This window comes from Rhinopithecus roxellana, chromosome 15 (assembly GCF_007565055.1).
Source record: "Rhinopithecus roxellana isolate Shanxi Qingling chromosome 15, ASM756505v1, whole genome shotgun sequence".
Taxonomy (NCBI): Eukaryota; Metazoa; Chordata; class Mammalia; order Primates; family Cercopithecidae; genus Rhinopithecus; species Rhinopithecus roxellana.
In genome coordinates, this window is record NC_044563.1 from 21,168,423 (window position 1) to 21,193,437 (window position 25,015).

At 45.7% G+C, this 25,015-nt stretch overlaps 3 protein-coding genes across 8 annotated transcripts in view; 1 reads left to right on the top strand and 2 right to left on the bottom strand.

Moving 5' to 3' along the window:
- The window catches only part of TMX2 (thioredoxin related transmembrane protein 2), a 28,386-nt gene extending 17,454 nt beyond the window's left edge, over positions 1 to 10,932 (bottom strand). For 2 of the 4 annotated variants that reach the window (XM_010382803.1, XM_030917835.1), the window contains exon 1: positions 10,648 to 10,932. In XM_010382803.1, the coding sequence (XP_010381105.1) occupies positions 10,648 to 10,836 (189 nt within the window). In that variant the 5' untranslated portion in view covers positions 10,837 to 10,932. The remainder of the gene's footprint in view (positions 1 to 10,647) is intronic. The other 2 variants (XM_010382802.2, XM_030917834.1) reach the window with 2 other exon arrangements.
- Positions 10,933 to 11,129: 197 nt separating this feature from the next.
- MED19 (mediator complex subunit 19) lies at positions 11,130 to 19,836 on the top strand. The gene is made up of 5 exons (XM_010382805.1): positions 11,130 to 11,487; positions 18,336 to 18,592; positions 18,750 to 18,846; positions 19,154 to 19,248; positions 19,447 to 19,836. The coding sequence occupies exons 1-5, from the start codon at positions 11,220 to 11,222 to the stop codon at positions 19,513 to 19,515; spliced, it is 786 nt and encodes a 261-aa protein (XP_010381107.1). The 5' UTR covers positions 11,130 to 11,219; the 3' UTR covers positions 19,516 to 19,836.
- A 2,453-nt stretch (positions 19,837 to 22,289) lies between these two features.
- The window catches only part of ZDHHC5 (zinc finger DHHC-type containing 5), a 36,159-nt gene continuing 33,433 nt past the window's right edge, over positions 22,290 to 25,015 (bottom strand). For 2 of the 3 annotated variants that reach the window (XM_030917836.1, XM_030917837.1), the window contains exons 11-12: positions 24,052 to 24,911; positions 23,108 to 23,606 (exon numbers count right to left, since the gene is read on the bottom strand). In XM_030917836.1, coding sequence (XP_030773696.1) covers positions 23,441 to 23,606; positions 24,052 to 24,911 — 1,026 coding nt within the window. In that variant the 3' untranslated portion in view covers positions 23,108 to 23,440. Of the gene's footprint in view, positions 23,607 to 24,051; positions 24,912 to 25,015 lie in introns of all 3 variants that reach the window. The other variant, XM_010382806.2, reaches the window with a different exon arrangement.

The following is a 25,015-nucleotide window of genomic DNA, read 5'->3' on the forward strand; positions in this document are numbered from 1 at the left end:
GTTTCACTTTTTTTTTTTTTAATCCATTTAGTTTTATCTGTATATTTTTCTTCATTATAAAGCAACTCCTAGCTTATTTTTATTTTTATTTTTTTTAAGGCAGAGTCTTGCTCTGTCGCCCAGGCTGGGGTGCAGTGGCATGATCACAGCTCACTGCAACCTCCACCTCCCGGGTTCAATCAATTCTCCTGTCTCAGCCTCCAGAGTAGCTGGAATTACAGGCACACGGCACCATGCCCGGCTAATTTTTGTATTTTTTTAGTAGAGATGGGGTTTCACCAGGTTGGCCAGGCTGGTCTTGAACTCCTGACCTAGTGATCCGCCTGCCTCAGCCTCCCAAAGTGCTGGGATTACAGGCATGAGCCACTTAGTTTCTTTTTGTGTGTGTGTGATGGAGTTTCGCCCTTGTTGCCCAGGCTGGAGTGCAATGGCACAATCCCGGCTCACTGCAACCTCTGCCTCCCGGGTTCAAGTGATTCTCCTGTCTCAGCCTCCCGAGTAGCTGGGATTACAGGCGCACGCCACCATACCCAGCTAATTTTTTTTGTATTTTTAGTAGAGATGGGATTTCATCATGTTGGTCAGGCTGGTCTCCAACTCCTGACCTCAGGTGATCCACCTGCCCCAGCCTCCCAAAGTGCTGGGATTACAGGCGTGAGCCACTGCACCCAGCCCAAGCCACTTAGTTTCTTAACAAAAAAGAAACTTACATTTTTTTGAGAATTGACATCTTGTGTTTATTTATTTATTTTTTTTTGAGACGGAGTCTCGCTCTGTCGCCCGGGCTGGAGTGCAGTGGCCGGATCTCAGCTCACTGCAAGCTCCACCTCCCGGGTTTACGCCATTCTCCTGCTTCAGCCTCCCCAGTAGCTGGGACTACAGGCACCCACCACCTCGCCCGGCTAGTTTTTTGTATTTTTTAGTAGAGACGGGGTTTCACCATGTTAGCCAGGATGGTCTCGATCTCCTGACCTCGTGATCCACCCGTCTCGGCGTCCCAAAGTGCTGCGATTACAGGCTTGAGCCACCGCAACCGGCCTGACATCTTGTATATATATATATATTTTTTTTTTTTTTTTTTTGGAGACAGTCTCGCTCTGTCCCCCAAGCTGGAGTGCAGTGGCCGGATCTCAGGTCACTGCAAGCTCCGCCTCCCGGGTTTACGCCATTCTCCTGCCTCAGCCTCCAGAGTAGCTGGAACTACAGGCGCCCGCCACCACGCCCCGCTAGTTTTTTTTTTTGTTTGTTTGTTTGTTTTTTTGTATTTTTTAGTAGCGACGGAGTTTCAACGGGTTAGCCAGGATGGTCTCGATCTCCTGACCTCGTGACCTCCTGATCTCGTGATCCGCCCGTCTCGGCCTCCCAAAGTGCTGGGATTACAGGTTTGAGCCACCGCGCCCGGCCTTTTTTCTTTTTTTTTTTTTTTGAGACGGAGTCTTGCTCTATCCTCCAGGGTGGAGTGCATTGGCGCAATCTCGGCTCACTGCAACCTCCGCCTTCCCGGTTCAAGGGATTCTCCTGCCTCAGCCTCCCAAGTAGCTGGGATTACAGGTGCACACCACCACACCCGGCTAATTTTGTATTTTTGTACAGACGGGGTTTTGCCATGTTGACCAGGCTGGTCCCAAACTCCTGACCTCAGGCGATCCGCCCACCTCAGCCTCCCAAAGTGCTGGGATTACAGGCTTGAGCCACTGCGCCCGGCTGATAAAATTTTAATAAAAGCGTATTTTATGTTTCTACTGTCTTAACTTCTAGTAACCCAGATTTCCAGTGGGGAAAAAAAACTTGAGGGTTTAAACATGACTTTAAGATTTTTAAATTACTGGAGAGTTTTACCAAGGTTATGTAAATTAAAAGGCATCTGAGCTAGCTTTTACCAATCTGATAAGCACTTACATTTTTTAAATTACTTGATTAGAGCTCTTTCATGTAGTTTGGTAGTGAAATATCACTTCTATATGACATATATAAAGATACAGATGTTAACAGGCATGCAGAATAAAAGCCATGTTCAAAAGATACTTTATTTGCCTGTTTTCAAAAACAATTTTTCTCCCTTACTTTAGATAATTAGTAAAAGTTACAGGACACAACAAAAGGTGAAGGAGAGAGCCATCTTTCAAGGCCTTTTCAAAAAGAAAGAGGGCCGGGTGCTCATGCCTGATTTTATTGTCTCAACTTTTTTATCTTTTTCTTTTCCTTTTTTTTTGAGACAGAATCTCGCTCTGTCGCCCAGGCAGTAGCCGGATCTCAGCTCAATGCAAGCTCCGTCTCCTGGGTTTACACCATTCTCCTGCCTCAGCCTCAGGAGTAGCTGGGACTACAGGCGCCCACCACCTCGCCCAGCTAGTTTTTTTTTTTTTTTTTTTTTGGTATTTTTTAGTAGAGACGGGGTTTCACTGTGTTAGCCAGGATGGTCTCGATCTCCTGAACTCGTGATCCGCCTGTCTCGGCCTCCCAAAGTGCCGGGATTACAGGCTTGAGCCACTGCGCCCAGCCTTTCTTTTCCTTTTTAAAAAATTCCTTCACTGAAGCTGGGCGCAGTAGCTCACACCCGTAATCCTAGCACTTTGGGAGGATCACTTCAGCTCAGGAGTTCGAGACCAGTCTAGGCAACAAAGTGAGACCTCCTCTCCACAAATGATTTTTAAAAATTAGCTGGCATGTATGTTGGCACGTGCCTGTAGTCCCATCTGCTTGACAGGCTGAGGCGTGAAGATGGCTTAAGCGCAGCAGGTTGAGGCTGTAGTGAGCTGTGATCATGCCACTGCACTGTAGCGTGGGTAAGACAGCGAGACCCTGTCTGCCCCCTCAATTTTTAAAATTTAATTTAAAAAATAAATGAAATTACTTCACTGAGAAGGAAGAAGTCTCAACTCTTATTGCCTGGTTAGTCCTGGGCGAGTCCAATCCAAGGAGGGCCTCCCTGGTGTCTATTAATGGGTCTATGATTGGCAGCCCCCCACATATTGGTGGGATACTACAGGAACCACACACATAAACACCATCCTTAACTGTCTATGACAACAAGAGTCTTTCGCTATCTTAGCCTATCTTTGAAAGTGAATGTTTTGGGGGAATGTGAGGGTTATATCATCTGGTATTCTGAACCTAGAAAGTTACCTCTGAGACTTACCATGAAAAAAGCTTATTGGCTTAAGTCGCTAATTGGCTTTATTTAAAAAACATTTGAGGCCAGGCATGGTGGCTCACACCTGTAATCCCAGCACTTTGGGAGGCCAAGGCTGGTGGATCACCTGAGGTTGGGAGTTCAAGAATAGCCTGATCAACATGGAAAACTCCATGTCTACTAAAAATACAAAATTAGCCAGGCATGGTGGCGCATGCCTGTAATCCTAGCTACTCAGGAGGCTGAGACAGGAGAATCGCTTGAACCTGGCAGGTGGAGGTTGCAGTGAGCCGAGACTGAGCCACTGCACTCCAGCCTGGGCAACAAGAGCAAAACTCCATCTCAAAAAAAAAAAAAACACACACACACACATTTATTTATTTATTTATTTATTTAAATAAAACGATTGTTTGATTGATTGACTGACTGACTGACTGGAGATGGAGTCTCACTCTGTCACCCAGGCTGGATCTCGGCTCACTGCAACCTCTGCCTCCCAGTTCAAGCAATTCTCCTGCCTCAACCTCCCGGGTAGCTGAGACTGCAGGCACACACCACCACACCCAGCTAATATTTTGTATTTTAGTAGAGACAGGGTTTCATCATGTTGCCCAGGCTGGTCTCGAACTCCTGAGCTCAGGCAATCCACTAGCCTCGGCCTCCCAAAGTGTTAGGATTACAGGCATAAGCCACTGTAATAGGCCTGAAAAAAAAATATTTAGATAGCTCTTATCTTAAACAGCTATCTTTCTGGAACCTATAAAAAGATACAGAAAGAACACAGCCTTGGAAACTCCCTTGGCAAGATTTTTAAAAGACAGAAATCAGATTCAAAACACAAGTTAAAATTCTTTGTACACTCAAACTGCTTGTTTTGGATCCCTTGAAGGGCCTGCAAAAAGGCACTGTGATCTGTGCTCTAGTGGCTGGCAATAAAATGGTTCACTGCTGCAGTTTGGGTTCAATTCCTCATAAGGTACTAGTCCACTGCAGATACAAGTCTTTTAACTCAGGGGAAAAAAAAGAAACACTTATAAAAATTAGTTTGAGGCCAGGCATGATGGCTCACGCCTGTAATCCCAGCACTGTGGGAGGCCAAAGCGGGCGGATGGCTTGAAGCCAGGAGTTCGAGACCAGCCTGACCAACGTGGCGAAACTGTCTCCGCTAAAATACAAAAATTAGCCATGTGTGATGGTGCACACCTGTGATCCCAGCTACTCAGGAGGCTGAGGTATGAGAATTGCTTGAATCTGGAGGCAGAGGTTGCATGCTAAAGGACTCCAGCCTGGGTGATAGAGCAAGACTCTATTTAAAAAAAAAAAAAAAAATTGTTTTAAATTTCCATTTGTGACTCCTGACTTTTGGGGGTACTCATTCGTTATTGGTACCATATAGACAATATATAATAAACACATGTATAGACACGCACATACGTATATAGGCACATGTATCTATACAAAAGCCAAAGACTAGAGAGTTTAATTCAAAAGAGAAGAGTTTTAAACTTGACATGAACCCATTAGTGACTTTTGGAGCTCTATGAGGAAAACAAGAGGCCCCAAAAGAGAGAGTCAGTGGCACCTTTTTCCTTTTTTTTTTTTTTTTTTTTTTTTTGTATTTTTAGTAGAGATGGGGTTTCACCTCGTTGGCCAGGCTAGTTTTGAACTTCTGACCTCAGGTAATCCACCCACCTCAGCCGCCCAAAGTGCTGCGATTATAGGCATAAGCCACCACACCCTTTTTTTGTCTTCCTCAAGGGGTCTCAGGGTTGTCAGAAGTCCCATCTAGACCCCTTCAAGGGTTATCAAAAGTGGCAAAAGAAAGAAGTAAAAGTACATGGAAGAACAAGTTTTGGAGAAGTCAATTTTAAGCTTCCCAAAAAGGCTAATGAAATTTTACATTTTCTTTTTTTTTTTTTTTTGAGACGGAGTCTCACTCTGTCACCGGGGCTGGAGTGCAGTGGCCGGATCTCAGCTTACTGCAAGCTCCGCCTCCTGGGTTTACGCCATTCTCCTGCCTCAGCCTCCCAAGTAGCTGGGACTACAGGCGCCCGCCACATCGCCCGGCTAGTTTTTTGTATTTTTTTTAGTAGAGACGGGGTTTCACAGTGTTAGCCAGGATGGTCTCGATCTCCTGACCTCGTGATCCGCCCGTCTCGGCCTCCCAAAGTGCTGGGATTACAGGGTTGAGCCACCGTGCCCGGCCGAAATTTTACATTTTCAAGGCAGGGTGCAGTAGTTCATGCCTGTAGTCCCAGCACTTTGGGAAGCTGAGGGAAATGTACCACTTGAGCCCAGGAGTTCAAGATCAGCCTGGGCAACATGGTGAAACCCCATCTCTACAAAAAATACAAAAATTAGCCAGGCGCGGTGGTATGTGCCTGTAATCCCAGCTACTCAGAAGGCTGAGGTGGAACCCGGGGGGTGTCAAGGTTGCTGTAAGGTGAGATCTCACCACTATACTCCAGCCTAGGCAACAGAATGAGACCCTGTCACAAAAAACAAACAAACAAACAAAAAAGAAATTTTACATTTTTCTCAGCAAAGATCATGCCAACAAGAAAGGAAGTGAACACAAGGACTAAACATAATTTTTTTCTTTTTTAAAGGGGGTTTCAGTCAACTGAAAAAATTTCCAGGGCATGAGATCCAAAAGATCCAAAAGAGAAAAAGCAGAAAACCTTCAAAAAATAAAAAAACTGGCCAGGCGCAATGGCTCACGCCTGTTATCCCAGCACTTTGGGAGGCTGAGGCAGCTGGATCACGAGGTCAGGAGAGGGAGACCATCCTGGCCAACATGGTGAAAACCTGTCTCTATTAAAAATACAAAAAATTAGCCGGGCATAGTGGCGTATGCCTGTAGCTCCAGCTACTCTGGAGGCTGAGGCAGGAGAATCGCTTGAACCTGGGAGGCGGAGGTTGCAGTGAGCCGAGATTGCACCACTGCACTCCAGCCTGGGAGACAGAGCGAGACTCTGTATCCAAAAAAAAAAATTAGAGCCTGAATATCAGCTTTTAGTTAAGCCAACTTCTGACCAGAAAGCTCTTTTTAAAAATCCTTTGTGGCCGGGCGCAGTGGCTCACACCTGTAATCCCACCACTTTGGGAGGCCAAGGCAGGCAGATCATGAGGTCAGGAGTTAGAGACCAGCCTGGCCAACATGGTGAAACCCCATCTCTACTAAAAATACAAAATTTAGCCAGACGTGGTGGTAGGCACCTGTAGTCCCACCTTCTCGGGAGGCTGAGGCAGGAAAATCGCTTGAACCCAGGAGGTGGAGGTGGTTGCAGTGAGCCAAGATCATGCCACTGCACTCCAGCCTGGGCGACAGAGTGAGACTCCATCTTAAGACAAAAAAAAAAAAATCCTTTTTTTTTTTTTTTTTTTAAATTTTTTGTTTGAGATAGGGTCTTACTCTTCACCCAGGTTGCAGTGAAGTAGAGGGATCTCAGCGCACTGTAACCTAGGCCTCCTGGGCTCAAGGGATCCTTCCTCCTCAGCCTCCTGAGTTGCTGGGACTACAGTCATGCACTACAATGCCTGCCTAATTTTTAATTTTTTGTAGAGATGGGGTCTCGCCATGTTGCTCAGGCTGTTTTAAATCTTTTATTATCAGGCCAGGCATGGTGGCTCAAGCCTGTAATCTCATCACTTTGGGAGGCCAAGGTGGGTGGATCACTTGAGGTCACGAGTTTGAGACCAACCTGGCCAACATGGCGAAACACTGTCTTTATTAAAAACACAAAAATTAGCTGAGCATGGTAGCGGGTACCTGAAATTCCAGCTATTTGGGAGACTGAGGCAGGAGAATCACTTGAACCCAGAAGGTGGACGTTGCAGTGAGCCAAGATCACGCCACTGAACTCCAGCCTGGGCAACAGAGCGAGACTCCATCTCAAAAAGGGGGGGTTGTTTCAGAATAAATGAATGGAGGAAAACAATGATATAGATAAAACTAAATAGATACAAAAAGTTGAGCAAAGAGGCTTTGCCGCCACCACTAGGAGCCCTGTACTATCAGCCATGGTCAACCCCACCATGTTCTTCGACATCACCGTGGATGGTGAGCCCCTGGGCCGTGTCTCCTTCGAGCTGTTTGCAGACAAGGTTCCAAGGACAACAGAAAACTTTTGTGCTCTGAGCACTGGACAAAAAGGATTTGGTTATCAGGGTTCCTACTTTCACAGAATTATTCCAGGGTTTATGTGTCAGGGTGGTGACTTCACACGCCATAATGGCACTGGTGGCAAGTCCATCTACGGGGAGAAATTTGAAGATGAGAACTTCATCCCATAGCATACAGGTCCTGGCATCTTGTCCATGGAAAATGCTGGATCCAACACAAACGGTCCAGTCTTTCATCTACACTGCCAAGACTAAGTGGTTGGATGGCAAGCATGTGGTCTTTGGCAAGATGAAAGAAGGCATGAATATTGTAGAGGCCATGGAGCGCTTTGGGTCCAGGAATGGCAAGACCAGCAAGAAGATCACCATTGCTGACTGTGGATAACTCTAGTAAGTTTGACTTGTGTTTTAGCTTAACCACCAGACCATTCCTTCTGTGCTCTCCTCTCAGGGGAGCACCCCTCCACCCCATTTGCTAGCAGTATCCTAGAATCTTTGTGCTCTCGCTGCAGTTCCCTTTGGGTTCCACGTTTTCCTTGTTCCCTTCCATGCCTAGCTGGATTCCAGAGTTAAGTTTATGATTATGAAATAAAAACTAAATAACAACAACAAAAAGCTGGGGAAACAAAAGAAAGAATGAAAACAAATTCTAAGAGGTTATAAAAGGTTTATGGAAATTTTATCTTGTGTAGTCAAAGCCGATCAAGATTAGACAGATTTGTTTGTAAAGTTTATTAAAATTAGCATTAGTATTAAAAGCACATTAATATATAGCATATATTATATATATGTATTTTTTATTTTATTGATTGATTGATTTTGAGCCAGAATTTTGCTCTTGTTGCCCAGGCTTGAGTGCAATGGCACGATCCTGGCTCACTGCAACCTCTGCCTCTCGGATTCAAGTGATTCTCCTGCCTCAGCCTCCGAAGTAGCTGAGATTACAGGCACCCGCCACCACACCCAGCTAATTTTCTGTATTTTTAGTAGAGACGGGGTTACACCATGTTGGCCAGGCTGGTCTCCAACTCTTGAGCTCAGGAAATCCACCTGCCTCAGCCTCCCAAAGTGCTGGGATTACAGATGTCAGCCACCACGCCTGGCCGAGTGTCTTATTTTCAAGGAGGCTCTTGGAAAGCATGGGAAGAATTCTGACAAATACAGGTTTCTGATAACTTCGAAACTGCATCATTGGACTGGGTAAAAATTTCCAAAGTCTAAGGAAAATAAAAGAAAACTGGACTCATAAAATTGCTAACCTCCAGACTAATGTTTCCCATTTTTCACCCACTCTTCTGACTTAGAATCACTAAAAATTAAAACAGCCTTTTTTTTGACTTGGTGCAGTGGCTCATGCCTGTAAATCCCAGCTCCTTAGGACCAGCCTGGGCAACATAAAGAGACCCCACCTCGAAAAACATTTTTAAAAATTAGCCAGGTGTGTAGTGCATGCCTTTGGTTCCAGCTACCTGGGAGGCTGAGGTGGCAGGATGGCTTTGCCCAGGAGGTTAAGACTACAGTGAGCCATGATCACACCACTGCACTCCAGCTTGCATAACACAGCAAGATCTTGTCTCAAAAAAACCCGAAAAAACTAAAAACCCTGCCTTTTTCCTAAGGCCTTACCAGCTAAAGCTAGTCAACTTGTCTTTGAAAAAAAAAAAAAAAAAAAAATCACCATAACAGCTTATATTTGGACAAACTTTACACACAACCTACAATCTAGGAAAATAGATTGCTATTAATCTTCCCAACTGACTGCCCTCCAGACTCTAAAGAAACTAGTTTATACACTATACCAGATATTAAGCTTTGCCTTGTTCCATAGAAATGTCTCTCTTATTAAATCTGTTTGCCTACATCATGTATAGAGGCCTAGCTTTGAGAACTCATCTACAATGCCATCTTCTGAAAGGAGACACAGCAATTTAACTGAACTGGCCTATCCCCCAAAATGAGAGACTGGTTTAATGGGATCCTTTGCGGCTCAATTACTAGCCCGATTTCTCTCTCCACAGACACCAACTCAGCTTTCATAGGGAAACTTCTAAGGAAGTTTCAGACAAAGGAAATAAAGGAGACCAGGGACTCACAGCCCAAAATATGGCATCCTGTATGCTAATTATTTTAAATTAAAGGTCCCTGGATACCAGCAGATACTGGAAGCAGCTTTACTCTGATAACTACCTTATCTGCCTAAAGTCCAGACCTGTCAAAGAAGAAAACAATTACTTCTGGACTCTTCCCTGAGTTTTCATTAACTTAACTCATAGTACAGGAAGAAAGACTGAAGCCTGTCGACACACCCGGACAGATTTTTGTCAGAAACCACTGTCTGCTTTGCAGGCCCGACAGTCATTGTCCCACACCACTGTATGTTCTCCAGGCCACTGAATCACTCTAAAAATCATTTACGATCCACCTTAAAATCACCCACATTTCCCCATCTCCCATATTCCTATGAAGAAGGGTATATAAGCCTCTGTACCCCACTGGGTCATTCTCCTTCAATTCCCTCATGCTGTGCAAGTTACAATAAAATTTCTGTGCCTTTCTCCTATTAACGTGCCCTTTGTCGGCTGATTTTTCAACAAACCCTCAGAGAGCAAAGGGGGAGCTTTTCCTTGGCCCTTACATGCTATATGGCAGAGGGCAAAGTGCTTTAAGTTCATGTTCTGAGCAGTCCTTCCACCCATTCCAAGGAAGCACAGCAAGGAGCTTGGGACACTTCTCAAAGAAATCCCAAAGATTTCTTTACAACTTATTTTTTACAATTGCTTTACAGTAGCCCCAAAATTTTATCCACTTTCGCATCCTCAGGATCAAGCAGAGTGCCTAGAGTGTACACTCTAGAAATGTTGATTGAATTAAGAAACGGCTGACAGTATGTGCAGGTAGTGTGGCCAGAAGAATAGTTTCAAGTCCCAGGCACTCATTAGTTGTATGACCTGGGGCAAGTCGCCTAAATATACCAAGATCCATTTCTTCACCAATGAAACAGGAATACTACTACTTGCCTTCCCTACCTTACTGGCTCCTCAAGAGGCTTTACATAATGAGCTGCACTGTAAAATGCTATACACGTGTATGTAAGTTTTGACAGGGCTGTTTCTTAGTCTAAATGGTGAAATGGAAAGAAACCTGGACTCAACAGTCAGAAGCTGTTGGGCCGTTGTACAGGGCTACGACTAACAGGTTCCGTTTTCCCATATTAAACACAAAGTTTAGTCTCGACGATGGTTCGGACTCTGCACTTTATAGTCTGTATAAGTCCGCTACAGGCTCAGAACCTCAGGTGTCCTCAGAAAGGTAAACCCCAGGGTTCCCAGATGCACCTGCAAGGGCAGGGACAGTCAAGGTCGCGGGGTACTAAGACGCAGGACGCTCACCCAGTCAAAGTCACACGGGTTACCGTCTTCGCGTTGGGTGGGCAGACCGTGGCAGAGTGGCGGCAGTTTCCTCACGAGTAGGAAGGCAGCAGAGAGCAGGACCGACACAAGGTAGTAAGGTTGGGCAAGCCATCGTGAAAGTCGCGGCACCGAATACACCAGAGCAATTAGAGGAGCCAAGACCGCCATCTTTTCGGCCGCAACGGCTACTGCTCAGCGGCGTCGTAGGTCCGGCCCCGCCTCCCCCACCATAGCGACTGCTATTGGGCTACATCTCAAACGTACGGCCTCTAAACCCGGATGTAGTTCTCTCAACGCTGTGGTATGTCAGAACGCAAAAAAAAACTTAATACTTTATTGGTTGGTCTAGCTGTCGCTTTATCAGCCTAAGTCATTTTATTGGACTGTAGCTAGCGTAGCTAGCAGAAGACTAATAAGGTTAAATAGCACTTCCTGAACGTTCACAGAGGGCGACGGAAGTAGTTGCTGAAACAAGGTAGGCGGTGCCTGAGGTATCCAATGACAAGCGGTTCCTTGAGAAGGAGGGGGCTACTCCTTAAAAGCGTTGTCCAATGAAAATTACCAACGCCAGACACCGAGACAGAGCCGGGGCGGAGGGGACGATGGAGAATTTCACGGCACTGTTTGGGGCTCAGGCTGACCCACCACCGCCCCCAACCGCACTCGGCTTCGGACCAGGAAAGCCTCCACCCCCGCCACCGCCTCCTCCTGGCGGGGGACCCGGCACGGCTCCGCCTCCCACCGCGGCCACGGCCCCTCCCGGCGCAGACAAGTCAGGAGCTGGCTGTGGCCCTTTTTACCTCATGAGGGAACTGCCAGGTGAGTACTCGGCCTTGCCAAAGCCAGCCAATCAAATCTTAGAGAGGAGGTGTTGGGCGTGGCTCTCAGCCAGCTAACGGAGGTGCGAGGTAACCTAGGCAACGCATACCCTGCCTGTGGAGCCCTAAGTCGAAAGGGCTGTTAGGATTCACAAGCAGAGAGATGACTTGAATTCAACCAGGATGAGTTGAATTCAACCAAAGGGATGAATGGCGGGGAGGGGGGTAGTGCATCTCCGTGACTGTCTTTTGCACCATGTCCAGGCTCTGTTCCTGACACTGGTTTATGTCGCCCTAAAAAATGATCTAGGGCTGGGCGCAGTGGCTCACGCCTGTAATCCCAACACTCTGGGAGGCGGAGGCGGGTTAATCACCTAAGGTCAGGAGTTCGAGACCAGCCTGGCCAACATGATGCAACTCTGTCTCTACTAAAAATACAAAAATTATTTGGACGTGGTGGCTTATACCTTTAATTCCAGCTCTCGGAACCCGGGAGGCTGAGGTTGCAGTGAGCCGGGATTGCTCCACTGCACTCCAGCCTGGGCTATAGAACGAGACTCCGTCTCAAAACAAAAACAAACAAACAAAAAATCAACAGTTTGAGTTTGGAACTTGAGAGGCCTGATTTAATATCTTTGGGGACCCAAAGTTTTAGTTACAAGTCTCCCACAGACTTGCTGTGGGTTTGGGGCAAGTGCCACTCTTCCTTCTAAGGTTTCCACGTTTCCTGGTCTCATCAAAGAAGGGGTAAGAATCGAACCAAACTCTTTTCATTCAAAAAATTATTTTGTTGAGTACCTATGTACCAAGCACTTTTCTAAATGCTGGAGATACAGTTGTGAACAAGACTGACAAGATGCTTGCCTTTTTTGGAATGTACATTTCAGTGTAGGAGGCATTGTAAACAAGATAATGTCAGAGAGTGGTTAATGCTAGGAAGAGAAAACATGATAAAGAATTGAAGGTGGCCAGGCGCGTTGCTCACGCCTGTAATCCCAGCGCTTTGGGAGGCCGAGGCAGGAGGATCCCTTGAGCCCAGGAGTTTGAGACCAGCCTGGGCAACATGGCGAGACCCAGTCTCTACAAAACATAGAATATTAGCCGGCCGTGGTAGTGCTTGCCTGTAGTCCCAGCTACTCAGGAGACTAAGGGAGGAGAATTGCTTGAACACAGGAGGTCAAGGCTGCAGTGAACCAAGATTGTGCCACTGCACTCCAGCCTAGGCAACAGATGAGACCCTGTCTCTTAAAAGAAAAAAAAAAAATTGAGGGGCAGAACTACTTTAGTTAGAGTGGCCAGAGATGCTCTCTCCACATAGCTAACATTTGAACTAAAATGTAAGCATAGACAAAGGGCCAGCCAGCTATGGACAGGAGGGAGAGATAATTCTAGATACAGGAAATGAGGTCAGAAACCCTGATGTGAGAAAAAGCTTAGAATATCTGAGGGACAGAAAATCAGTTGGACTCCAGTGAAGTGAACAAAAGGAAAGAATGTTAGGAGAGAGATGAAGCTGGGAGAGTTAGGCAGAGGCTTTTATAAAGCAATAAAGGCATTTAGATTGTAAATACAAAAGGAAGCCATTTAAAACAATTTTTTATAGAGACAAGGTCTCATTGTGTCACCCAGGCTGGACTGCAGTGGTACAGTCATAGCTCACTGTAACCTCCAATTCCTAGGCTCATGCTGTCCTCCCACCTCAGCCTCCCAAGTAGCTAGGACTACAGGCATGCGCCACCACAGTTGGCTAACTTAAAAATTTTTTGTAGAGACTGAGTCTTACTGTGTTGCCCAAGCTGGTCTTTTTTTTTTTTTTTTTTTTTTTTTTTTTGTGAGATGGAGTCTTGCTCTGTCACCCAGGCTGGAGTGCAGTGGCCGGATCTCAGCTTACTGCAAGCTCCACCTCCCGGGTTCACGCCATTCTCCTGCCTCAGCCTCCGGAGTAGCTGGGACTACAGGCGCCCGCCACCTCGCCCGGCTAGTTTTTCATATTTTTTTTTCAGTAGAGACGGGGTTTCACCATATTAGCCAGGATGGTCTCGATCTCCTGACCTCGTGATCCGCCCGTCTCGACCTCCCAAAGTGCTGGGATTACAGACTTGAGCCACCGCGCCCGGCCCCCAAGCTGGTCTTGAACTCCTGGCCAATGACAGTCCTCCTGCCTTGGCCACCCAAAGTGCTAGGATTATAGGCCTGAGCCACTGTGCCTAGCCAAGGAAAGCCATTTTAACATAGGAACTTGGTCAAATGTACTTATTTAGAGAAGTAAATGGATACAGGGTGTTAGACGTAGAGCTGAGAAGCTAAATATAGGGCCAGGCACTGTGGCTAACGCCAGTAATCCCAGCACTTTGGGAGGCTGAGGTGGGAGGACTACTTGAGCCCAAAAGTTTGAGACCAGCCTGGGCAACATAATGAGACCCCATCTCTACAAAAAATAAAAGTAAATTAGCTAGGGATAGCAGCGTACACCTGTAGTCTCAGCTACTTAGGAAGCTGAGGTGGTAGAATCACTTGAGCCCAGGAAGTTGAGGCTGCAGTTGAGTGGAGTACAGTGCCACTGTGTTCCAGCTTAGATGATAGAGGAAGAAGCTGTCTCAGTTAAAAATATATATTGTATATAGAAGTGAAGGAGATAGAGGAATTGATGCCTTTTTAAGTTTTCAGCTTGAATAATTGGGTGTATGGGTACGGAGACTTGGAAGATGAGGAAGGAACAAGTTTGAAGAGGTGGAAATCAAGAGTTGTTTTGGACATGTTTGGTCTCCAAGATGCTGCCTTTCTCTCTCTCTTTTTTTTTTTTTTTTCCTGAGACAGAGTTTTGCTCTTGTTGCGCAGGCTGGAGTGCAGTGGCGCAATTTTGGCTCACTGAAACCTCCACCTCCCAGGTTCAGGCAATTCTCATGCCTCAGCCTCCCAAGTAGCTGGGATCACAGGCATGCGCCCCCATACCCAGCTAATTTTTTATTTTTAGTAGAGACGGGGTTTCTCCCTGTTGGTCAGGCTGATCTCAAACTCCCGACCTCAGGTGATCCACCCACCTTGGCCTCCCAAAGTGCCAGGATTACAGGTGTGAGCCACCACGCCTGGCCTCCCAGATGCCTTTCATTGTCTCAAGTCTTATTTCTGCATCATGACTTGAGGGAAGTAGCGACAGATATTGGTATGGTACTTCAAAGTTCACAACACACTTATATGAAGTAGTATTTAATACTTAGAATAGCTCTTTGAGGTAGGATTATTATCTACATTTTATAATTGAAAAAACTGAAACATGGAGAAGTTGACATCCCTTTGATTAGTTAGTGATTGATGTCCACCAGCAGTTTCTTTTAATCTTTCTTTTGCCTTCCCTATTCTGATTGTAGCTATTTGTATCAGTCAGTTGACAGATTGAATATCTGTTCTGGGCAAATGCTGGGTGTATGAGGAGGGTGAGATGGAGAGAGAGATTAGTAATGCTGGTCATTGCTTTTCAAGGAGTTTAGTTAGGAATGTAAAATTTGTGGTTTAAGGATAGTGACTATATTTCCTGTCAACTCCATCTCATTTTGTGCTCATACCTCACAACAGCAATTAACAATATCTTAGCCATCAATATTAAGAACTATCTAATGGTTTTCAAAGTGTGTTGCTATCCAAAATGACAGTAAGAATAAAATGTCACTTGAGCTAGACCTTGAATAATTCATGTTGGTGAAGAAAAATTAGGAAGAATTTTCCTAAAATGAAATAATGTGAGCGGTGTATTTTTGAGGTGATAGGGAGATTCATTTGGACAGATCAGAAATTTTGCATAGAGGAGTAGTGGTTGATGAGGCCCCAAAGCTAAGTTGGAGTAAGATGTAATTAGCCTTGAGTGCCAGTCAAAAGGAATTTGAGCATTCTCCTGAGGGCAAAAAGAAACCATTAAGATTTGTGAACCGAGGAGTACTGCTTTCCAAAAATATCTGGAACATGTGGGTGCCATGGATTGAAATAGAGAAGCCATGAGTGATGTTGGCAAGGTTTGGAATTTCAAAACAGAAAAAAAATTTTTTTTTTTAATCTTGTTGGGCAGGGTGGTTCATGCCTGTAATCCTAACACTTTGGGAGGCTGAGGCAGGCAGATTGTTTGAGTCTAGGAGTTCAAGACCAGTCTGGGCAACATAGGGAGATCCCTGTCTCTACAAAAAGTATAAAAATTAGCCCAGCATGGCAGTGTATACATGTAGTTCCAGCTACTTGGGAGGCTGAGGCAGGAAAATAGTTTGAGCCCAGGATGCAGAGATTACAGTGAGCCAAGATCATGCCATTGCACTCCAGCCTGGGTGACAGAGCGATACCATCTCAAAAAATAAATAAATAAAAATTAAAAATAATGCTTGTAGAGTAGTTGAAACTGGAATTTGAACTCTCAAGTTTAGAAAAAACCCAGACTGCCTTCTCACCTGGGTCTTAAGGATAACCATCTGGACAGAGGAGAGCTGGCGGAGCAGGGGAAATTCAGAAGATTGTAATGGCAAGAGGCAGTCCCCAGAGTTATGAGGAGAGATACTGTGACATTGGGTCTCCTGCCATTACCCTCGCTCAGTCTGCTGAGTTGTTTGGTAGTAAAGGGAAGGAAAAGGGTGAAATAAGGCCTAGCGGTATAGAGGGAAAGTGTCTTGTTTATTTAATAAGTATTTATTAAGCACCTAATGTGTGTACTGTACTAGGCACTAGCGATACATGAATGAACAAGACATTGTCTGTGCCTCCAAGGAGCTTACAGTTCAGTACCTGTTTTCCCGAGTGAATGATTATAAACAAGCCATTTTTGTCATTTGTACCCCTCTGTGTCTATCATAATTACAAATGAAGTTGTAGTTAGCCATTTCTTCCTTATTAAGTTACTAATAAATGTATATATTTTTTAAAAAGTCAGACATGCAATATTTATATAGATAGTGCCTTGCATATATATAATACTTTTTTTTTTTTTTTTTTTGAGATGGAATCTGACTCTCCCACCCAGGCTAGAGTGCAGTGGTGCAAACTCAGCTCACCACAACTTCCGCCTCCCGGGTTCAAGGAGTTCTCCTGCCTCAGCCTCCCAAGTAGCTGTGACTACAGGCGCATGCCACCACACCCAGCTAATTTTTGTATTTTTAGTAGAGATGAGGTTTCACCATGTTGGCCAGGCTGGTCTCGAACTCCTGACCTCAAGTGATCTGCCTTCCTTGGCCTCCCAAAGTGCCGGGATTACAGGCATGAACCACTGTGCCAGGCCTGATACTTTATGCTTTTTAGTATATTTTCATTTGCACCTTGGGATAAAATGATGTGTATGTAAGATAGCTATTATTCCATTCCACAGATAAGAGGAAACTGAGGCATGGAAGACAGCCAGAATAATTCTAGTTGCCTGACTTGTTTTTTTTGTTTTTTGAGACAGGGTCTCACTCTCACACCCAGACTGGAGTGCAGTAGCCTGATCTCAGCTCACTGCAACCTCCGTCTCGCAGGGATTACAGGTGTGCGCCACTATTGCCCAGGCTGGTCTTGAACTCCTGACCGCCTTGGTTTCCCAAAGTGCTGGGATTACAGGCGTGAGCCACCTCACCTGGTCATTAGTTGACTGACTTCTAATAAAACATTTCTTCCTGGACGTGCATGGTGGCTCACACCTGTAATCCCAGCACTTTGGGAAGTCGAGGCGGGTGGATCACTTGAGGTCAGGAGTTCAAGACCAGCCTAGCCAACATGATGAAACTCCATCTCTACTAAAAAAAAAAAAAAAAAATACAAAAATTAGCCAGGCATGGTGGTGCGTGCATGTAATCCCAGCTACTTGGGAGGCTGAGGTGGGAGAATCATTTGAACCCGGGAGGTGGAGGTTGCAGTGAGCCAAGATCGTACCCCGCTGCACTCCAGCCGAGGCAACAGAGCAAAACTCCCGTCTCAAAAACAAAAAACATTTATTCCTTTTAGGCAAGGCATCATACTCAGTATCATGAGGAAGAATAAAGATGTTGGTAACAATTTAGGCAGTGGTAGCTAGAAAAATCTCCCAGTTCTTTTCTTATGTAAAGGTGATTAGTGTTTCTTGCTAGTACAAAAATATGTCCTTGACAAGACCCTTAAGTCACTGGGTCATATTTAGCCCCCTTAGCATGGTTGTAGCTAAGCTGTGAGGTAGTATTTTCCTGGCTGTTGCAGAGAATATTATTTTTCACTAGTACATTTTATGAGAAGCACTCAGAACAGCATTTACCATGAAGCAAGCAAGCATGTAAATCAACTCTAGTTAATCTAAGAGAGTAGAGTGTCTCCTTCATTGGACTAGAGCAGTTCCTGTCTCTGCCCTGTTGGATTTTTGCCTGTTTTTCCCCTTCCCATTGGAAGCTACCATTGTGTTGTATTATATTTTTCATGTTATTTACTTTTGCTGTGTTTTTCTTTTTTTTTCTGAGACAAGAGGCTCACTGTCGCCCAGGCTGGAGTGCAGTGGCGCAATCTCAGCTCACTGCAACCTCCACCTCCCAGGTTCAAGTGATTCTCCTGCCTCAGCCTACTAAATAGCTGGGTACAGGTACATGCTACCACAACCAGCTAATTTTTTGTATGTTTAGTAGAGACAAGGTTTCACTGTGTTAGCCAGGATGGTCTCAATCTCCTGACCTCATGATCCGCCCGCCTCGGCCTCCCAAAGTTCTGGGATTACAGGCAAGAGCCACCGTGACCGGCCTGCTCTGTTTCTTTAAAAATAAATTTTAAATTTTAAAATCTGCACTTAAAAATTCCTTATTTAGGTTAATATATAGTCCTTCACTCCCTGGGTCTACTTTGAAGACTGATCTTTTTTTATTTTTATTCTGCGTTGTCTAGGTAGCACAGAGCTGACGGGCAGCACAAATCTGATCACACACTACAACTTGGAACAAGCCTATAATAAATTCTGTGGGAAGAAGGTGAAGGAGAAGCTAAGTAACTTCCTGCCTGACCTGCCAGGGATGATTGATTTGCCTGGTTCCCATGATAATAGCAGCCTCCGCTCTCTCATTGAGAAGCCCCCTATTCTCAGTAGCTCTTTTAATCCTATCACAGGGACCATGCTGGCCGGCTTCCGCCTCCACACTGGCCCGGTGAGTCCTGTTGGAGGAAGAAGGCAAATGGGGAGGCCTAAACATGGAGATGGTTTTTCTGTCCAAGTCTGTTCCTTCATAATGGAGCAGAACGGATGATAGGAGGAGGAGAGATTTCCTCCCTCTACTCACCTGGACCTTCCTTTGGTTCCTTCAGTTGCCAGAGCAGTGTCGTCTGATGCATATTCAGCCTCCCAAGAAGAAGAATAAGCACAAGCATAAACAGAGCCGTACCCAGGATCCTGTCCCCCCAGGTAAGAAGCAGTTCTATTCAAACCAAGAAAAAAAAACCTGACCTGAATCTGGTTTGAACTTCCATAGGTAAACCCAGTTAAGTTCAGTATGGAGCTCTGGACTCCTAAATTCCCCTGAAGAGGAAACCAATGTACTGTGGTCTCTTGGGACTTGGGACAAGGACTGTAGCAGCACCTCTGTATCCCTTCTGGCCATTTGGACAAAAGCAGTTGCCCCTGATTTGGGATTTTCCTGTAGTTTTCAGTGGTTCATAACAGCAGAGGATTTTAAGCTTTACAGGTGATAGGTACCTAATGTCTCCTACAGAAACACCATCTGATTCAGATCACAAGAAGAAGAAAAAGAAAAAAGAAGAGGATCCTGAACGGAAAAGGAAGAAGAAAGAGAAGAAGAAAAAGAAGGTAGAGTAGAGGCCTATTGCCACAACCCAGTGAGTTTCCCTAGATCTCACCCCTGTCCTAAATACCCTAAAGAGTTCTTTGCCTCAGGTTGGACCCAAGATTGAAAACCCAAGGCAGGTTGCAGGTTTCTCCTGTACAGCCTGATCAAAGCCAAGGCTAGTTCCTAGTTGTTCTTACCCCTCCTTCTTTCTCTCCCAGAACCGGCATAGTCCAGACCACCCAGGTATGGGCAGCTCCCAAGCCAGCAGCAGCAGCAGCCTACGCTAACAGGACCACTGGACTCTTTGCCAGGATGGCTTTTCCTGCTGTACTGAACCTGCTGACAAAAGCTGCCTTCCAGGCTCCTGGACACTGCCTTGGGAGCATCCTGCAGCTGGGACAGAGACCAGCTCCTGTTGGGCTCAGTTGAGACTAAGTACATTAGGAGAGAGAGGGACATGCTTTTGTAGGCTTATCCTAGTTGGTTTTCTCATGGACATCTCCCAGGAAGCTTACAATTTTCTTCTCTCTCTCTTGTGCAAGTTGTCTGATTTAGGACTTGTTCTGTTTTTTCTTAAAAAAAAAAAAAAATTACATTTATCAAACTGGCTGAAGTGTGACTGCTGTTAAGAGGTATGTGCCTTTCTGTGAGTCAGGATTTAAGACAAGGCATTGCTAAGACTTGAGGGGATTTGGGTCTTGTCATTACATTATGCAGGGAACCAACCAACATGAAAAATGACCCAAGCTTACTAATACTCCACAGCAGACACAGAACACTCTGCCCGTTATGTTGAGAACCAGGTGCCTGGGTGATCTCAGGCTCCATCTGAAGAGCTGATCCAGGTAGGGCTCAACGGTGTATTCTAGGTCAATTATGTGTTGAAACAGAATAGCCAACTGAAAACACATGGACAGTCACCCATGTATTTCAACAAGATTGGTTCTTAGGTCAGAAGCCTGTGATCTTTTGAAATGAACTTCTGGCAAGCAAAGGTAAATGCTTCTCTTCTCTTTACAATAACTTTTGACCTGCTTCACTCCTTAGTTAAGACAATAAAGTTACTTAGCTGATGTGAAAACATTTCTAAAACAGCAACAAAATGTAACCTAACCTATCAAAATGTTAGAAAAAAAGAAAAACCTTTAGTTTTTCCAGCTGGTTAGGTAACTGAAAACATTCATGAGAAAACTTGAATTAATGTAACCTGACTTTAAATTTAACACACAGTTAAAATCTGTTGCTGTGAAAGCCAAGGTTGTTCCTGAATCAGTGGGTGGAAAACCACTCATTCAACTGGTGTAAATCCAGATTTCAGAATAAGAGTTTGCTGGGGGTTTTGTTTGTTTGTTTGTTTTTTGACAGAGTCTCACTCTGTTACGCAGGAATGCAGTGGCGTGATCTCGGCTCACTGCAACCTCAGCCTCCCAAGTGGCTGGGACTACAAGTGCGTGCCACCATGCCTGGCTAATTTTTGTGTATATATATATATATATATATTTTTTTTTTTTAAATTAATTTTGGAGACAGAGTCTTGCTCTGTCACCCACGCTGGAGTGCAGTAGTGCAATCTCAGCTCACTGCAACCTGTGCCTCCTGGGTTCAAGTGATTCTCTCACCTCAGCCTCCCAAATAACCAGGATTATAGGTACCCGTGACCAATACCTAGCTCATTTTTGCATTTTTAGTACAGATGGGGTTTCACCATGTTGTCCAGGCTGGTCTTGAACTCCTGACCTCAAGTGCTCTACCCACCTCAGCCTCCCAAAGTGCTGGGATTACAGGCGTGAGCCACCGCACCCAAATAAGAGTTTATATTCTTACATTTTGAGTAATTAAAGGGTTCTGGCCAACTGCTTGAGATTTAGTGTCTAAGGATACCTACTGAAAATTAAGAGCACAGCTTTTGTCCAATAGAAGACAAGTCTATCTAATTGAACTGACACCAGTATCTAGTTAACCTGCTTTCAACAGGCTTTCATATCTATCTCACCTTTGGCTGTTTCCAAAATTAGCTTTACTTTCCAGAGACTAAATCCTATATTAAAAAAACAACTGTAGGCTGGGCGCGGTGGCTCACACCTGTAATCCCAGCACTTTGGGAGGCGGGGGCGGGTGGATCATGAGATCAGGAGAGCGAGACCATCCTGGCTAACACGGTGAAACCCCGTCTCTACCAAAAATGCAAAAAATTAGGCAGGCATAGCGGCGGGCGCCTGTAGTCCCAGCTGCTTGGTAGGCTGAGGCAGAATGGCGTGAACCCGGGAGGCGGAGCTTGCAGTGAGCCAAGATCATGCCACTGTACTCCAGCCTGGGCGACTGAGCGAGACTCCATCTCAAAAAAAAAAAAAAAAAAAAAAGCTGTAGCTGGGCATGGTGGCTCATGCCTGTAATCCCAACGCTTTGGGAGGCCAAGGCAGGAGGATTGCTCAAGGCCAGAAGTTCGAGACCAGCCTGGGCAAAACTGGTCGAGAGCCCATCTCTACTGAAAAAAAAAAAGCTAAGCATGGTGGCATGCTGCTGTTAAGTCCTAGCTTCTCAGAAGGTTGAGGTGGGAAGACCCTTGAGGCCAGGAGTTTGAGGGTATAGTGATCTGATTGTGCCACTGCCCTCCAGCCTAAGCAACCAGAATGAGGCTCTGTCTCTTAAAAGAAAGAAAGAAACAACTTTTAAGAGTTCTCTGAGCTTTCAAATAACAGCTTTGGTGGTTTCAAGAGACTTTTTTTCCAGGTATTTTTTAATTAAATTACCCAAATAAAAACAGGACCTGTTGTTTTTAGAAATTGAGTCTCTATGTTGCCAAGGTTGGCCTGGAACTCCTGGGTTCATGTGATCCTCCTGCCTCAGCCTCCCTCAGTGCTGGGATTACAGGCGTGAGCCACCGTACTCGGTCTCTATTTTTTTAGTAGTTGTTGTTTTAAGTGGCTAATTTCATTATAGTCTTGCCTAAAGAAGGGCTGGGACCAGAGAAGCTTATGAGGTTGTCACTGTGGTAACTTCCCACCAGAAATTGTTCACCTTGTCTCAACCAGACAAAATAACACAAGTCAGGGGGCGCTGGTTAGATCAGGATTTCTTTTTATTCCTCGCTGGTTTAAAATGGCTAATCAGAATAAAAAATAAAAGGGCCTCTTTGTGGAGGCTGGGATCTCCCCTATTTAGAGGTTAGAACCCAGGTATCCCCTCTACCCAGCACCATAGTGAGGTGGGCTGAGGGGTAACCCCCAAGGGACAATTGGAGGGGCCTAGGCCTACCACTCCTTCTCTCTATCCCCCGTTTTTGGCATGTGATGAAAAATATTGCTTTTTGGATTCTTCTCTCCTGGCCTTGGATTTTAAAATCAAGTTAACTGTGTAAGCTAGGGGAGGCTCCAAGGGGCCAGTAGAAGGAGCCCACTCAAATCCCTCTCCCACAAGGAGGAGATTATCCAACATTGTTTGAGCTAGGCCAAGTTATTTTCCTGATCTCCCCCCACCACCAGTGTCTTGAAGTTTTGACCCCTTTCCTAGGGAAACTAAATGCCAATGAACCTAGAAAACTAATTCTCCTCTCCAAGTCCCCCCCTCTTGTGACCAAAATCCCAGACTCGCCTCTCCCCAGGCTTCTTCCTAATCACACTTAGCACCAACAGAGGATGCTATTTCCTTAGTAACTGGAACAAATGAGAGGGAACCACAGGGAAAAGACTGACGTCTCCCCTCTTTTCCTGCTGGTCTGAGGAATGGGAAGAGTAAGATCCCCCTCTGTATATGTATCCCTCCCTCATTTTCCCATCCCAGGATAGATATATAATTTCTTTGATATTTATAATATATATATATATATATTATATGTACACACACACCTGGTAATGCAGAAGAGGAAAAAAATAGAATCCGTAACAATAATAAAAAAAATTATTTCTGGTTTAAAAATGATCTGGTTCCCTCCAGGGCGAGCAATTGCACAAATGTCCACTGAGTCTGGTCCAGGGATCAAGGAAGGGAAGGTCTTAAAAGATAAGAGGAGGGGGTTGCTACCCCAGTCTCAGGGCCCCAACTCTCCGACTCCCCAAGCCCACTGCATTTTAGAAAACACTCCTCATCCTCTTGGAATTGGTGGTTTAAAAAATGTCCATGCAGGGGAGGAGAGCCCCTTGAGGGAAGGAAGGTGGCCACCTGGGGCCCTTTGGTGTAGGCGCAGAGGCGTTGGGGAGGGGAGGCGCCGAAGGCTCACACCGAAATTTCATAGGTGGTACCACCAACCCCTGACACCTTCTTGACTCCTCCCCTCGTGGGGCTACTGAGAGATGGCTGGCCTGGGCCAGGGGAGGCTGAGCCTAAGCTCTTGGGCTGCCCGTTGGATTTGCTGTAGGCGGTCTTCAGCTGTACTTCATCTCTGGAAAGAAGAGACGAGACAGGTGTCAGGAAATGGGACACAAAACATCGGAAAGGGAGACAGTTTCAAAGGTTCAGAGAAAAAAATGATGTTCTTTTCTATATCCATACTTTCTTACCCAAACGTTCCCCTTTATTGCTCTGCTTAAAATAAGCCTGATTCTCAATCTCTCCTATTTACTACTACTCTCTAGTAACAGCTATAACATGTACTTACTCCCAGGCAAATACTTTTAGGAAGATAGGATTGTGGAAAAAGTATTAATCTTCAGTCTCTTAACAGGAATTGCCCATGAAGGCAGGTGGAGTCAAAGTGAAAATAAAGAGCTACCAGGATACCCATGGGTCCACCTACATTAGGATGTACAACAGAAGCCCTAATGGCTTTTGCAGAGCAGTATGCCAATTTGAAATTGGCTAAGGGTCAGGATAGTACTAATACTTACTTGGGTGTCAGTAATGGCTGCAAGGCCACTTCTTCTGTCTCAGAAACACCAGGTTGGGCTTTTTGGCTGCTGTAAGACATCGATCGGCCCAGGTATGAGGCCGTTGGGCCTGGTTCAGGGGACCCTACTCCCCGGCCCCTTAGCCCATCTGGCTTGCCAAAACGGGGGGCAGCTGGGCGTCCCAGTGGAGTCTTGCCCAAAGGTGATCTCTTTGAATCATCTGAGGAGGAACTAGTACGAGGGGCATGGCCTGAGCCTGGTGTTGACTGAATGCCTGAGTCCCCCAAGCCTGGTTCTTCCTCACGGCCTGGGAGTGGGGGTGACTGGCGCAGCAACTTCTCTCGTTCCTGGAGGGAGGCCACAATGTGGCGTGACAGATTGTCGTAACGGACTGGTGAGGGCTCTCGGTGTGTTGGGCCAGTTGGCACCAAACGTGGGTGTCTCTCAGCTTCCCGTTGCTGGGCCAGCCTGGCTGACAGGAAGGGAGAGGTATAGCCTAAAGGTGGGTCTGGCTCAGGCCCTGCCTGCACTGACTCAAAATCAGGGCTGTCTGAAGGTGTGAGCAAGCTGTCATAAGATAGGCTTCCATTGCGTGTCTGGTTGGCCAGGCTCTTATAGGAGGTGGAGGTGGTGCCCTCTGAACGAATGGATTGCAACTGGCCCAGCTCAAAGCCTGTGCCCTGGGCTGACTTGAGGCTGGAGGAGCGTGAGCCACTGGATAGTGGATCGAAGTGAAAACTTTTGCCAAAGGTAGGAGAACGGAAGCTCTCTGGTTCCAAGCTGGGCTCTGAGCGGTAGCTGGGATGACGGCTGCTCTCTGCAATTGAGGTTGGCTCCTTCAAGCTGTCCCCACGACTCAACTAAGGAAGAAAGTAAAGCAGGCTCTTAGTGCTCCTCTTGTGACAGAAGCTAGATCCCAGAGCCCAAGGAGTTGGTCAAAAAGAGGATTATGTGCTAGTAATAT